This window comes from Grampus griseus (assembly GCF_964374135.1).
Source record: "Grampus griseus genome assembly, chromosome: 17".
NCBI lineage: Eukaryota > Metazoa > Chordata > Mammalia > Artiodactyla > Delphinidae > Grampus > Grampus griseus.
This window is the reverse complement of record NC_139011.1, coordinates 8,443,484-8,458,038: the sequence shown is the minus strand read 5'-3', so window position 1 is coordinate 8,458,038 and position 14,555 is coordinate 8,443,484. Positions and strand designations below refer to the sequence as shown.

Below are 14,555 nucleotides of genomic sequence, written 5' to 3'. Positions count from 1 at the left end.
AATGGCATGAAATAAAGAAGCAGCCATTTCTTTTCCCCAGATGAAATGAGGCCACATTAATTTATTTCTACAGGAAGAGCTCCTGATGACTTGCTTTTTATGAAACGGTGGTCATAAATCCATTGTCTCTTAGGTTCCCAGATGCATTTGTGACCTTCAGTTCCTTTCGCAGAAGGTTTCCGGAGGTGTCTGGGTATTGTCACTGTGTGGACAGCCAAGGGCGGGAGCTGGCTGAGACAGGTAAGCGCATTCGCCAGACCCGAGAGCCTAAATGTCACTCCCTGTCAATCAGAAACAGCGGCTGGGCTGCCCTGGATATGGAGGAGGGCGTGGCCTTCGCAAACTTTCAGGGGTGGTCCTTTAAACACAGCTGCTGCTAGTCTACGTGGTGCCTTTGCACACACTGGAAAGAGGTGCCCAGCCCCTGCCCCGACCCACCCCTCCCCTGCGCAGATGCAGCTCCAAGCGTGGCAAGTAGGACCCAGGATGGACTGCAATCTCTCACTCTCTCAGCTGTGCTCCCTTGTGCTGTGAACAAACTGTGCAACCATACACAGCCGCCCTGACTTTGAAAACCATTAAAGCCTTGTTCAGACCCAAAGCACAATGATGCCAGTGGAGGCTCTGGCCTCTTCGTATCTGTTTACGCAGCGAGGTCAGGGCCTCCTGTCTGAATGAACCCATCCCTCCAAACGCTTGCTGTCTTGGCTCAGGTTTGGAGCTGCTACTCGATGAAATTTACGACACCGTTTTTGCTGGCCTGGACCTTGCTTCCACCTTCACTGAGACCACCCTGTACCGAATACTGCAGAGACGGTTCCTAGCGGTGCAGCTAGTCATCTCTGGCAGATTCCGATGTAAGTACTAAGCCGACGGCAGATGTGTGTGTTTCTGCTAGGAGAAAACCACTCGGGTTTCAAGTCGCTGCAGTCTCTGTGGCTGTCCCAGCAGAGTGGGTGCAGTGATTGAAACAGTCTTACCAGCGCCCAGAACGCACGCTGTAAACACACCAACTGTCCTTTCCTTTACCGCGCGGATCTCTTGTAGGCCCCACGAAATGTGAAGTGGAGCGGTTTACAGCCACCAGCTTCGGTCACCCCTACGCTCCGAGCTGCCGCCCAGATGGGGAGTACCAGGCGGTACAGTGCCAGAGGGATGGACCGTGCTGGTGTGTGGACGCCCAGGGACGGGAGATCCAGGGGACGCGGCGTCAAGGGGAGCCTCCGTCCTGTGGTGGGTGTCCTCTCCAGGCCTCCTCTCTTGTTCTCGTCAGGTTATGTGACTTTAAGTGTCTCTCCAGATGGACCTCTTCATAACCCATTAATTCCACTGCCTCCTGAGGGTGCCCCCACAGGCCTTTCAGGTTCAACATGATGCAAACCTGTTTATCATCATTAATTTCCAGCACATTTCTTGTCCTGCATCAGGCATGGTTGCTTCCTCAGGGAGCGCAGAGAATAGTAGAAGAATTAAGTGTACACGTGCCATGAGAGAAGTGTGTGCTGATAGCTGAAGGAGCACAGAGCAGAACCGGGTCAATCCTATCTCGCAGCATGTATGACAAGGAAATATCCAGGAAGGCTTCATGGAAGAGGTGACACTTGTTGAACATCTTCTAAAATAAAGATGTTTCCTGAAGGAGGAAAATAAAGAGAGGTGTTCTCTCTACAAAGAGCAGGAGAAACAAAATTAAAAGGATATAAATACGAAAGGGTCCCAACTTATGATGGTTTGACTTACAATTTTTTGACTTTGCAATGGTGCGAAAATGATACACATTCAGTAGAAACAGTGCTTTGAATCTCGATCATTTCCCGGCCTAGAGATATGCGGTATGAAACTTTCTCGTGATGATGGGCAACGGCAGTGAGCCGCAGCTCCCCCCATTAGCCACTCGATTGTAACCCATACACTTATGACCATTCTGTACCCAGACAGCTATGCTGTCTTTCCCTTTCAGTACAGTATCCAATAAATTGCATGAGGGAATTCCCTGGCCATCTAGTGGTTAGGACTTGGCACTTTCACTGCCGGGGCCCATGTTCAAATCCTGGTCGGGGAACCAAGATCCTGCAAGCATCACGGTGAGGCCAAAAAAAAAAAAAAATACTTACATGAGATATTCAGCACTTTATTGTAAAATGGGCTTCGTGTTAAGATGATTTTACCCAACTGTACGCTAATGTAAGTGTTCTGAGTACATTTAAGGTAGGCGAGGCTAAGCTACAATGTTGGATATTCAATGCGTTTTCGACTTCATGATATTTTCTGCTTACGATGGGTTTATCAGGATGTCACCCCGCCACAGTGGAGGAAGATCTGTAATAGGCATTGGTGAGCTAATGAACAGTGAATCCGCGAGAAGGATAGAGAAAAAGCATGTTGGAGTATGTTTGGGGTGGGGAACTCTGAAAGGCAGGGGTAGTAAGGTCTTTCATAGCAAAGCAAAGGCTTGGGGGCTTCATCCTGGAGGGTCAGAGGAGCTGTTGAGGGTTTTTAAGCTGGAGAGTGCCGTGTGGGGTTGGTGTGTAGGAAAGACAGCCCAGGCATTTTGGAGGACAGATTGTACAGGAGCATCAAGCTGCAGGTAGTGGGGCGTTTGAAGGTCATTGCAGTGTCCTGAAGAGAGATAAGGGGCCTATGTTACTTTCCTGGCGTGGCTGTAACAGATGACCACAAACTGAGTGGCTTAGAACAACAGAAATCTATTCTTGCACAGTTCTAAAGGCTAGAAGTCTAAAATCAAGGTGTCAGCAGGGCCATGCTCGCTCTCAAGGCTTCAGGGGAGAATCCTTCCTTGCCTCTTCCTGGTTTGTGATAGTCGCCAACAATCTTTGTGTTTTTAGACAGAAACGTAATTGTTTTATTTTTTAATTTTTATTGGAGTATAGTTGATTTACAATGCTATGTTAGTTTCAGGTGTACAGCAAAGTGAATCAGTTATACATATACATATACATATACACTCTTTCTTAGATTCTTTTCCATATAGGCCATTACAGACTACTGAGTAGAGTTCCCTGTGCTATACAGTAGGTCCTTATTAGTTATCTATTTTATACATAGTAGTGTGTATATGTCGATCCCAAACTCCCAATTTGTCCCTCCCCACCCTTACCCCCTGGTAACCATAAATTTGTTTTCTACATCTGTGACTCTATTTCTGTTTTGTAGGTAAGTTCATTTGTACCCTTGTTTTAGATTCCACTTATAAGCAATATCATACGATATTTGTCTTTCTCTGTCTGACTTACTTCACTCAGTATGATAATCTCTAGGTCCATCCATGTTGCTGCAAATGGCATTGTTTCATTCTTTTGTACGCCAACAGTCTTTGGTGTTCCTTGGCTCGTGACTGCATAACTCCACACTCTGCCTCTGTTGTCACATGGCTGTCTCCCTGTGTGTCTGCCTCTGTATCTCATCTCCTCTTCTTGTAACGACACTAGTTGTATAGGATTAAGAGCCCACTTAATCCTATAATTAAGAGCACTCTAGAGTAGTAGAGCCTACTCCAGTAGGACCCCATCTTAACTCATTACATCTACAATGACCCCGTTTCGAAAGAAGATCACATCTGAGGTTCCAGGAAGGACATGAGTTCTGGGGAGCCTATTCAGCCCAGGACAGGAAGCAATACTGAAGTAGAAGTAGCGGGCTGTGGAAGAGGGTGTGGACTTGAGATATGTCACCAGGCATCCCAGTAAGACTCCATTCCAGGGACTTCCCTGGCGGTCCACTGGTTAGGACTTCGCCTTCCAATGCAGGGGGTGTGAGTTCGATCCCTGGTCGGGGAGCTGAGATCCCACATGCCTCGTGGCCAAAAAACCAAAACGTAAAACAGAAGCAATATTGTAACAAATTCAATAAAGATGTTAAAAATGGTCCACATCAAAAAAAGAAAATCTTAAAAAAAAAAGACTGTTCCACCTTGCAGTGAGACCCTGAAAGGTGTTAGCGGTGGAGCGGGAGGAATCCAGGAGCACTTGCAGGCTTCCAGTTTAGGTGAACTGGATGGCCTGGGCAAGATCTGAAACAGTGAAGGAGGAGTACAGTCTTCTTAGAGGCTCAAAATAGACATGTGTTAATGTTCTTTCAATACTTCCTGGTAAACCAGTTGATTTCTCCAACTTAACATTTTGAGTTCTTGGCACAGTATTGGGTACCATCCTATCTGCTAAGTGTGAGGATGTAGGAAAAGAACATTCTGAAGCTCTGCCTTGAAGATAGTCTTACAATTACACTTTGGTTCTATTAAAACCCAGAGAATATTGTGCCCTCCAATTTCCAGGTAAAAATGAAGAACTGTGGTCTTCCAAATTAAAACCAAAAGTACTTCCAAATGCATGGATCATATATATTTTTTTACTTTTTCTCTCTGGTGTATCAGTCCTGTTTCCATGGAAACAAATGCCAAATGGAACGAATATCTGAATTTTCTTTTTTTTTTTTTTTGCCTTGGTAACTCTACATAACAAATGAATGGACACAATATGCTCTTAATTTGGAAAGAGAGTAAGCCGAGCCGTGAGCTTGATTTCTTCCATACCTTGCTGTAATATCCATTAGAGGAAGCTGTGGCCTCATGGACGGATGTGTTATGTGTTCAGATGTTGCCAGTCTTTCTCACTCTCTCTGACTGCAAGTTCCAGCTCTTTATTGCCTGGTTACAGAGGAAAATTGGCTGACTTCCTTTTTGGCACCCATGTGAATTGAGGGAAAAGAATTATTTGGAAAAGTTGCGGGTGGGTGGATCGCAAAGGACTTCTAAGATTTATGGTTTTATGGAGAAAAATGGAGCTCTCTCCCTTCCACCTATGTGACTGAGACAATCGGAGTTTGAATTTAAAATCTTCTCTCTGAATGGGATGACAGTCAACTTAGGATATTCAGATAGAATGACCTGACCACACATATATTGAGTTAACTGAGTTAATACTATCTAATTAATAATTTCAAGGGAAGGTCAAGAAGCCTGGGAGAATGTGCTAAGTGTGTTTGCTGAGTGGGCATTATTGTATTATATTATGGGAAATATCATAATTCCTAAATACTGTATCAATATGTTGAAACATAGGAAAATATTTCTAATTATGGGAAATACCAATAGCACTTAAAGTATGGTTCTTATCCTCAAACAGACTACAAACGAGTTAGCCTAGATGAAATGACCCACAAGGAGGAATTGGAAGCCACATGAAGAGCATATGATGAAGCATTAAAGGCCATTAAGAATTCCAGTAGGAGAATACTGGAAAACAACATTTCATTAAAAACAAATAGGAATTTGTTGGTATAGTAGTTTCCTAGGGGGGCCGTAAGAAATGACCACAAACTGGGTGGCTTAAAATAACAGACGTTTATTCTCTCACAGTCCTGCAGGCCAAAAGTCTGAAATCAAGGTGTCAGCAGGGCCGCGCTCCCTCGGAAGGCTCCAGAGTAGACTCCTTCCGTGCCCCTTCCTAGCTTCTGATGTTTGCTGGCAATCATTGGCATTCATTGGCTTATAGCTGCCTCACTCTTGCCTCTGCATCCATCTTCCTGTGTTTTTCTTCCCCGTGTATCTTCTCTGTAACATGGCATTTTTTAAGGACATCAGTCATTGGATTTAGGGCCCACCCTAATCCAGTATGACCTCATCTTAACTAATGACATCTGCAGAGATGCTCATTCCAAGTGAGATCACATTCTGAGGTTCCAGGTGGACTTGAATATTGGGCGAGGCAGGACACCTGGTGAAGAGACACCATTCATGGTGGTGAATGTGTGGTCAACGTTCCAGAAAGTGAGCTGGTGTCTCTGAGCCCAGCCTGAGGGGGAGGTCACCCTGTAATGAAATCTAGGAGAGAAAGTCAAGTCACCTGGAGTCCTTACTCCCCAAGATGGGAGCCACGGGTTCTGCTCAGGGGGAAGGAAGAAAGTGTTAATACAAAGATACAGAGAAGCAAGAGGTGTGAATTCGGTCCCTGACTGACTTTTTTCATCTCACTACCAGAAAGATCTGAGGCCTTGTGTCAGGGTTACTGGTGATAGTAAAACCATTTCTCTGTTTGCATCTCTGTTTGCATTTCTCCTGCAGCTGAAGACCAGTCCTGTCCCTCTGAGAGGCGGCGGGCCATTTCCAGACTCCGCTTTGGGCCCTCGGGCTACTTCAGCCGGCATGACTTGTTCCTGGCTCCCGAGGAAGGACCGGGCTCTCAGAGAGTCACTGGATTTGCCTCATCCTGCCCCTCCTTGATCAAGGAGCTCTTTGTGGATTCTGGGATTCTCCACCCAATGGTACAAGGGCAGGATACACGGTTTGCTGCCCTAGAAAGTCTCCTCAAAGAAGCCATCAGAGGGATTCTTCCCTCCCAAGAGCTGGCCCGTCTTGCCCTGCAGTTCACCACCAACCCAAAGCGACTCCAGCAAAACCTCTTTGGAGGGAGATTTTTGGAGAATGTCATCCAGTTTAACTTGTCTGGAGCCCTGGGCCCAAGAGGTACGTTTAATTTCAGTCGCCTTTTCCAGCAACTTGGTCTCCCAGGCTTCCAAAATGGATGGGCACTAGCAGATCCAGCCAAGCCCTTCTCCGTGGGACTGGATTCAAATCCTGCCAGGGAAGCCCCTGAAGCCTTGAAGAGGGGTGCTGCTATGAATAAGCCAGTTGTGGGCAGCTTTGGCTTTGAAATCAACTTACAAGAGAATCAAAATGCCATGAAATTCCTTTCTTCCCTCCTGGAGCTTCCAGAATTCCTTCTCTTCTTGCAGCATGCTATTTCTGTGCCAGAGGACAAAGCAAAGGATTTAGGTGACGTGATGGAAATGGTGCTTAGCTCCCAGGGCTGTGGGCAGACACCTGGCAGCCTTTTTGTCCCATCATGCACTGCAGAAGGGAGCTACAAGGAGGTCCAGTGCTTTGCTGGAGAATGCTGGTGCGTGGATGCCCAGGGCCAAGAACTTGCTGGCTCCAGGGTCAGAGGTGGACAACCGAAGTGCCCCACAGAGTGTGAAAAGCAAAGGATGCACATGCAAAGCCTCTTGGGTAGCCAGCCTGCCGGGTCCAGCCTGTTTGTCCCTTCTTGTACCAGTGAGGGGCACTTCCTCCCTGTCCAGTGCTTCAACTCAGAGTGTTACTGTGTGGACGCCGAGGGTCAGCCTATTCCCGGAACTCAAAGTGAACTTGGAGAACCCAAGCAATGTAAGTCTGTTGGGTATTCAATCTGCAGACTCTGATTCTCCTCTGGGCCCCTGACACAGTGCCTTACCGCTGTAGCTAAAGCCCCAACTTCTGTTATGGCAAAATATGCTGGCTGTTTTCTTTTTTTAACATTTAATTTTATATCGGAGTATAGTTGATTAACAATGTTGTGATAGTTTCAGATGTTCAGCAAAGTGATTCAGTTGTACATATACATATATCTATTCTTTTTTCAGATTCTTTTCCCGTTTAGGTTGTTACTTAATATTGAGCAGAGTTCCCTGTGCTATACAGTAGGTCCTTGTTGTTTATCCATTTTAAGTATTATGCTGGCGGGCTTCCCTGGTGGCACAGTGGTTGAGGGTCCGCCTGCCGATGCAGGGGACACGGGTTTGTGCCCCGGTCCGGGAAGATCCCACATGCCGCGGAGCGGCTGGGCCCGTGAGCCATGGCTGCTGAGCCTGCGCGTCTGGAGCCTGTGCTCTGCAACGGGAGAGGCCACAACAATGAGAGGCCCGCGTACCGCAAAAAAAAAAAAAAAAAAATTATGCTGGCTGATTTAAAAATTGTCCAGAAAGGTCTTGATAATGTTTACCATTCTAAGGAGTGAATAGGGAGATTTATTTGGCCTTAAGGAACTGCCACGTACGTGTCTGCCGTGCTGACAACAGCTGGTCTCAACCGTGTTCGTTTAGTGATGGGGATGTTCTCTTTCTGGATGATACTTACAAATTTAAGGTTAATGGCATCTCTATGGTTGTATAAGGTGTTAGATAGAGTTTGGACAGTTAAGGTCTTCCATCTCGGTCTTCGGGGCTTATTAAACTTCTTAACCTGACGTACCTGTGCTTTGTTCCTCCCCAGGCCCCACACCCTGTCAGTTACAGGCTGAGCGCGCCTTCCTTGGGACGGTGCGGGCCCTGGTCTCTAATCCCAGCATGCTGCCCACCCTCTCCAGCATCTATATCCCGCAGTGCAGTGCCAGCGGGCAGTGGAGACGCGTGCAATGTGACGGGCCCCCCGAGCAGGCCTTTGAGTGGTATGAACAGTGGCGAGCTCAGAACCGTGGTGGCCAGGAGCTGAGCCCTGCAGAGCTGCTAATGAAGGTCAGGAGCTACAGAGAAGTGGCTTCCAGAAACTTCCGTCTCTTTATTCAAAGTCTGTATGAGACTGGCCAACAAGACATCTTCCCAGGGCTGGCAAGATACTCGTCAGTCCAAGATGTCCCGCTGGCAGTGTTGGAAGGGAACCTGACCCAGCCCGGAGGGAACATCCTTCTGGAGCCCTCCGTCTTCTGGCAGATCCTAAACGGCCAGCTCAGCCGATACCCAGGGCCCTACTCAGACTTCAGCACGCCACTGGCCCACTTCGACCTCCGGAGCTGCTGGTGTGTGGATGAGGCTGGTCAAAAGCTGGAAGGAACCCGGACCGAGCCCGGCAAGGTCCCAGCATGTGAGTTAAACCACGAAGAGCTGAATTTGTGGGTTTTAAAAATGGGTATCTGGTGGGAGTGTATTGTCAAAGCTGGAATGGAGTTTAGAGAAGGCCAGGTACATCCCTTCAACGTATGACTGAGAAAACTGAATGTATTAGTCAGCTCAGGAGGCTGTAACAGAGTAGCAGACTGAGGGGCTCAACCAACAGACATTTGTTTCTCACAGTTCTGGAGGGTGGAAGGTCAAGGTGCCGGCAGACTCGGTTCCTGGTGAGAGCCGTCTTCCTGGCTTGCAGAAGGCAACCTTCTCACTGTGTATTCACATGGCAGAGAGAGAGGAAGAGCTTTGGTCTCTTCATTTTTTAAGACACTAATTCCATCCTGAGGGCCCCACCTTCATGACCTCACCTAAACCTAATCACCTCCCAGAGGTCCCACCTCCAAATACCATCCCATTGGGGATTAGGGCTTTAGCACATCCCTTTGAGGAGGACCCAAACATTCAGTCCGTAACACCGAGGCTCACAGAAGGGAAGTGAGTTCCCTACATCTACACAGTCAGGCATCGGCAAAGTTAATGTAATTCATTTTTAAATTTTCATATAATCGATTATTTAAATCAATGCCTCAAATTTTAACTGGATGTCTTCTGTGTGCAAAGCATTATCTTAGCCCAGTGAAGGCTATAAAGTGAATATGACCTGGCTTTTGCTCCGTATGGCGAATGCTTTAGTAATCTGTCCTAAGTAGGTGCATCGTTTGGTTAACCAGCACATATTGTGATGGTTTTGTTACTTATAAGGACACTGCTAGGTGCTCTGGACCTCAGGAAGAGCTTCTGTCTTCAAAGTGCCTTTATTTATCTATACTTGAGGGGGGTTAATTCAAGGGCTAATTGAAGAGCTGCTGAAGGAGGCCTGTGAGTGCAGCTTTGTGGCAGAAGACTTACAACAAAGCTATGGTGTATGACATAAACAGAATGTAGCTGACTCTGTGTCTTAAACTAAAATGCCTTACCACCAAATAGCCATGCCATCAGTTTGAAAGAGCAGCCAGACAGATTCAACACTGGTATTACCAAAGCAGAAGCTCACTAACTAGCAGTTGTTAATTTTACAGGTAATATTATAGCTGTTCAAGTCCAATAAAATCTCTCCATTCATCCTTTGCAATGTTCAACATTGTCCAGACCTTTCTGGCTATTGTTAAAATTAATCAGACAATTTTTAAAATTTTATTATTTAAAAATTTTAAAAAATTTAAACGGTTTTTAAAGGTTACAGTCCATTTACAGTTACTACAGAATATTGGCTATATTCCCTATGTTGTACAATTCATCCTTGAGCCTATCTTATACTCAATAGTTTGCACCTCCCACTCTCCCATCCCTATATTGTCCCTCCACTCTCACTGGTAACCACTAGTTTGTTCTCTGTATCTGTTGAGTCTGCTTATTTTTTTGTTATATTCACTAGCTTGTTGTATTTTTTAGATTACACATATAAGTGATATCATACAGTATTTGTCTTTCTCAGTCTGACTTATTTCAGTTAGCATAATGCCCTCCAAGTCCATCCATGTTGCTGCAAATGGCAAAACTTTATTCTTTTTTATGGCTGAGTAGTATTCCAGTGTGTGTGTGTGTGTGTGTGTGTGTGTATACACATCTTCTTTATCCATTCATCTGTTTATGGGCACTTAGGTGGCTTCCATATCTTGGCAATTGTAAATAATGCTGCTATGAATACTGGAGTGCATGTATTTTTTTGAATTAGTGTCACTATTTTGACATTAGCCGAAGTTTAGGCTTTAGCAGAAGTGGGTTTTTGGTGATAGGAATATGTGATGAGAACGCCCAGGTAATTCCCTGGGCATCTTGAACAGCCTGGAGACCCACTACTAGGATTCTCCTTTAACATGTCAAGTCCTAGCAATGGGCTGACCTTCAAAGTCAACACACAGATGTCAGCATGACTGTTATATAAGAAGTCTCATTTATTTTTTGAGATTCTCTGGACCAATGGTCAGGTCTCCTACACGGGGACATTCCTGTATTTTTAGATGATTTAAGACTGAATTTGGTCCTCTTTGGATCTAATTTTTGGGGCCTGAGTTGCTGATACCAAAAGCACCTAGTAAATTCAGTAGCTAGTCTTATTCACTCTGAGACCTTATTCACCAAAGCGTTGGAGCTGAACTTAGAATATACCATCTCTTTCATTGAGTAATGTGAGGTTGTGTAGAGTAGACCACCCGGGTTTATAGAATAATCCACTGGGAAGAAAGTATTAGAACTTCCATTTATATTTAGTATTTTATCTCTTCCTTTTACATTTCTGTTTTTGTTTTTGCCATTAATTGTTGACAGCTGAAACAGCTGAGAAAACTGTACCCAGCACCTTATTATACCGGTACATACATATGCTTTATAAATAAAGAAATGCACATGTTTTAGGGTGCATGTTCAAACTCTTTCGTTGATAGGGGTGTGTTATCAGAAGGGCTTGGTGGCCATTGGTTCAGAGCCCTGATGCTCATAGCATCAGACTCGAGCAGCATCAGCACCACTTTGGGAACTTGTCAGAAATTCAGAATCTCGGACTCCATCTGCTCAATCAAAATCTGCATTTCTGCAAGATCCTCATGTGGATCTAATGCTCCCTAAAATTTGAGAAGGATGGACCTAGAAGACAGAGCCCTAGGCATCTTGAATCCGGGTTCTGTTACCTCCTACTCTGTGAGCTAGAGAAAGGTCGCCCGTCTTAGTCTTAGTTTCATCTGTAAAATCTGGGTTATGACAGATAACTACTTCAAAAGCGTTGGTGTGAGAATTATAGCAGATAATAGATGGAAAGTGCCAGGTCCAGTACATAGAAAGTCCTCAACTAACTGGATTAATACAACTGACAGTAAGTAAGGAGGTGACCAGTAACTTCCTGCACACATGCAGGGATGATGGCTCCTGCCCTTAGGGGTATGATGTCAGGTCCTGTCCGTATTGCCATCTCTGGCCTGTTTGCAGTTTGCTTTCTTCACTTCATATGCATTTATGGACCACCTACTGTGAGCACTGTGCCGTGTGACGGGGAAACAATCATGAGAAAGTTATGGTGTCTGTCCTCCAGGGGCTCAGAGCCTAGTGTGAGAAACTGACTTGTCATCGGGTAATAAACTGAAATGATAGAACAGAAGTGTGAACACAGAAGACACGACGGAGGATGCCCAGAGAATGGGGCTACTCACCGAATGGGGAGTTGGGGAAAGATTTGCATGGCATCATCTTCTGGATCGTGAGGGATGTTTGCCCAGCCCTTCCTGACAGAGGAAATAGATGTGCCGGGTCAGGGAGACTGTGAAAGGGTCTGCTTTGTTGGGGATGGGTGGAGAAAGGTGGTAGGAAGGGGGGCAGGGTACTTAGGAGGGAATTATAGAAAGAGAGACTAAAGGTAAATTGGGGCCAGATTTTCAAAGGTCTTAAGTGTCCAGTTATGGAATCTTCAGTCTATTCTGAAAGACATGAGCAGTAAGCATAGAGTTTTGAATGTGAACTTTTGCTTCAGGGATTCCAAATCCGTGGGATTGAGAGAATAGATTTTTTGATCAAGAACATCCACAGAAATCAATGTCTTCAAATCCTAGGTGTCAAGAGTTTCTGGTAATCCTGTGCTCTCAAAAGAATCTACTGAACACATTCGCTGTTGAATTCAGTGTGATTGATTGAAATAAATATGGCTCGGTGGCTTTTTATAGTAGTAACAATTTCGAGGACAGCATGTACCAGACATGTGCCAACCACTTCAGCTGCCACACTCATAGAATAATTACAAAAACCCTATGGCGTAGATTCCCTGATTATCCCCATTTCACAGATCACAAGACTGAAGCTCAGAAAAGTTAAGTACATTATTACACAGCTGATAAGAGATCATGCTGACATTTGAACCCAGAGGTCTCTGAGAGTCATGCTCTTTCCCTTTCACAAGAATAACTCTTTACTAAATTACAATGCCTTCTTTCAACTTTTGATATCCATCTATCCATCCACTCATCCATCCATTCATCCATTCCCCCATTTATCCATCCGTTCCCCCATCTGTGGTCTATACATCCATCCGTCCATCCACTCATCCATCCATCCGTCCATTCCCGCATTTATCCGTCTATTATCCATCAATCCATCCATCTGTCCATCCTTCCATTTGAGGCAGCTGGTCAACATCACTGGTTCTAGAGTCATACTGACTAGACTGGAATTCTGAAGCAACTATTTGCCAGCTAGGAGCTTGTTTAAAGTTATATGACTTCACCATGGCTCAGTTTGTCATCTGTAACACACACATAATAATAACATCATACTGGGCTGTTTAATAAATTAAATTAAATTGTTTGTGTAAATGTTCATAGTACAATGCCTGGCATGAAATAAACATTAACTACTACTAATCTTCTTACAAAATAGATACTCCATAAATGTTGAGTGAATGCAATTGTGGAGACAAAACAGGAAGAACATTTCAGGTTGTGGAAAGAGCTGAGGTGAAGGAAACAGCAGAGGCAGAAATATGTGTGTGAGTGTGTGTGTGTGTGTGTGTGTGTGTGTATGTGTGTGTGTGAGAGAGAGAGTGTGTGTGTGTGAGTGACTGTGTGAGTGTGTGTGTGAGTGTGTGTGTGAGTGTGTGTCTACATGCTCACATACTTCAAAGGGGTCAAAGGGAGCAACACGAGGTGGATGAATCCGTCTGTGATGTCTTTACTTCCCTAGGTCCTGGCTCTTGTGAGCAAGTGAAGCTTCGTGTCCTGCAGTTCATTAAGGAAGCAGAAGAGATCGTCATGGATTCCAACAGTTCTCGGTTCCCTCTGGGAGAGAGTTTCCTAGCGGCCAAAGGAATCCGGCTGACGGACGAGGAGCTGGCCCTTCCTCGCCTCTCCCTGCCCCGAGAGACTTTATTGGAGAAGTTTCTGAGCGGGAGTGATTATGCCATTCGATTGGCAGCTCTGTCCAGTGAGTGCCCGGTGCTTCTGGTTTCTTGTTCCTTCTTTGGAGGAAGCAAGAGCTTGAATTAGTTCCTCTTCAGTCATCTTCAGGACTGTGGTTTCCCTGGGCCCATGGATTCCGGAAAAGACAAAGGCTTTTTGTGATCCCAGCCAAAGCTGGAATTTTGCACACCTCTCCAAGATGTCCCCCGATCCTCCAGCAGAGCCCCTTGGGGGCAGGGCTTCACATTTTGTATTGCAGATGGTGCCTGCCGCCCACCAGGAAGCCAAGCATTCTGGTTAGAAGGTTCAAATATGTGAGCCCCAAATGCTCCCATTCCCCTCATGGCATGTTCTGAGGCTTCCCCCCATTTCCAAGGATTCAGGAACACCCCTCCAAGGGGGAAAGGAGAGGAACCCTCCTAACTGAGGAACTTCTGGGTTTAGGCACCTTCCTCATGTGAGCGAATCTAATCCAGGTAGTAATTCCAAAAAGCACAACTTAGTACCTGCATATAACAGAAATATGCTCAGAGGGCTGACACTGCTCTGGCCTAATAACAGCTCAACGTTTCAACTAATTGAAATGTACCTCTGGCCAGGCACTTCCTGTGCTAAGCAGATTACTGCATCTTTGCATTTGGTCCTCCAACAGCTCCATGAGAATGATGCTATAATCCCCATCTTTGATTCTTTTCAAATGTGGAAACAGAGGTTAAGTCGCACGCCCAAGTTCACCTAATTAATAACTAGCAGAGCCTGGATGCGATGCTGGTGGTTTGGCCCCCGGGCCTCCGTCCCATGCCCCTGCTGCCTGGTATGGCCAGGCTCGGAGCCTAGATTGGTCTCATCCCAGGGCCCCATCTCATCCTCCAGCACCTGCAGCCTGCTCTGGCAGCAGGGTCCCATGTCTCTGCAGTCCTCTCGCTGACCCTGCACCAACTTGGCAGGGAGGACCGATTCGTC

The 14,555-nt window shown here is 45.8% G+C and overlaps 1 protein-coding gene across 1 annotated transcript in view; it reads left to right on the top strand.

The window, feature by feature from the left end:
* The window catches only part of TG (thyroglobulin), a gene marked incomplete at both ends in the record, with an annotated part of 242,150 nt that overhangs the window by 10,050 nt on the left and 217,545 nt on the right, over positions 1–14,555 (top strand). The window contains 6 exons of the mRNA XM_082675311.1: positions 134–240; positions 714–857; positions 1,048–1,233; positions 6,080–7,180; positions 8,045–8,632; positions 13,378–13,617. Coding sequence (XP_082531437.1) covers positions 134–240; positions 714–857; positions 1,048–1,233; positions 6,080–7,180; positions 8,045–8,632; positions 13,378–13,617 — 2,366 coding nt within the window. The remainder of the gene's footprint in view (positions 1–133; positions 241–713; positions 858–1,047; positions 1,234–6,079; positions 7,181–8,044; positions 8,633–13,377; positions 13,618–14,555) is intronic.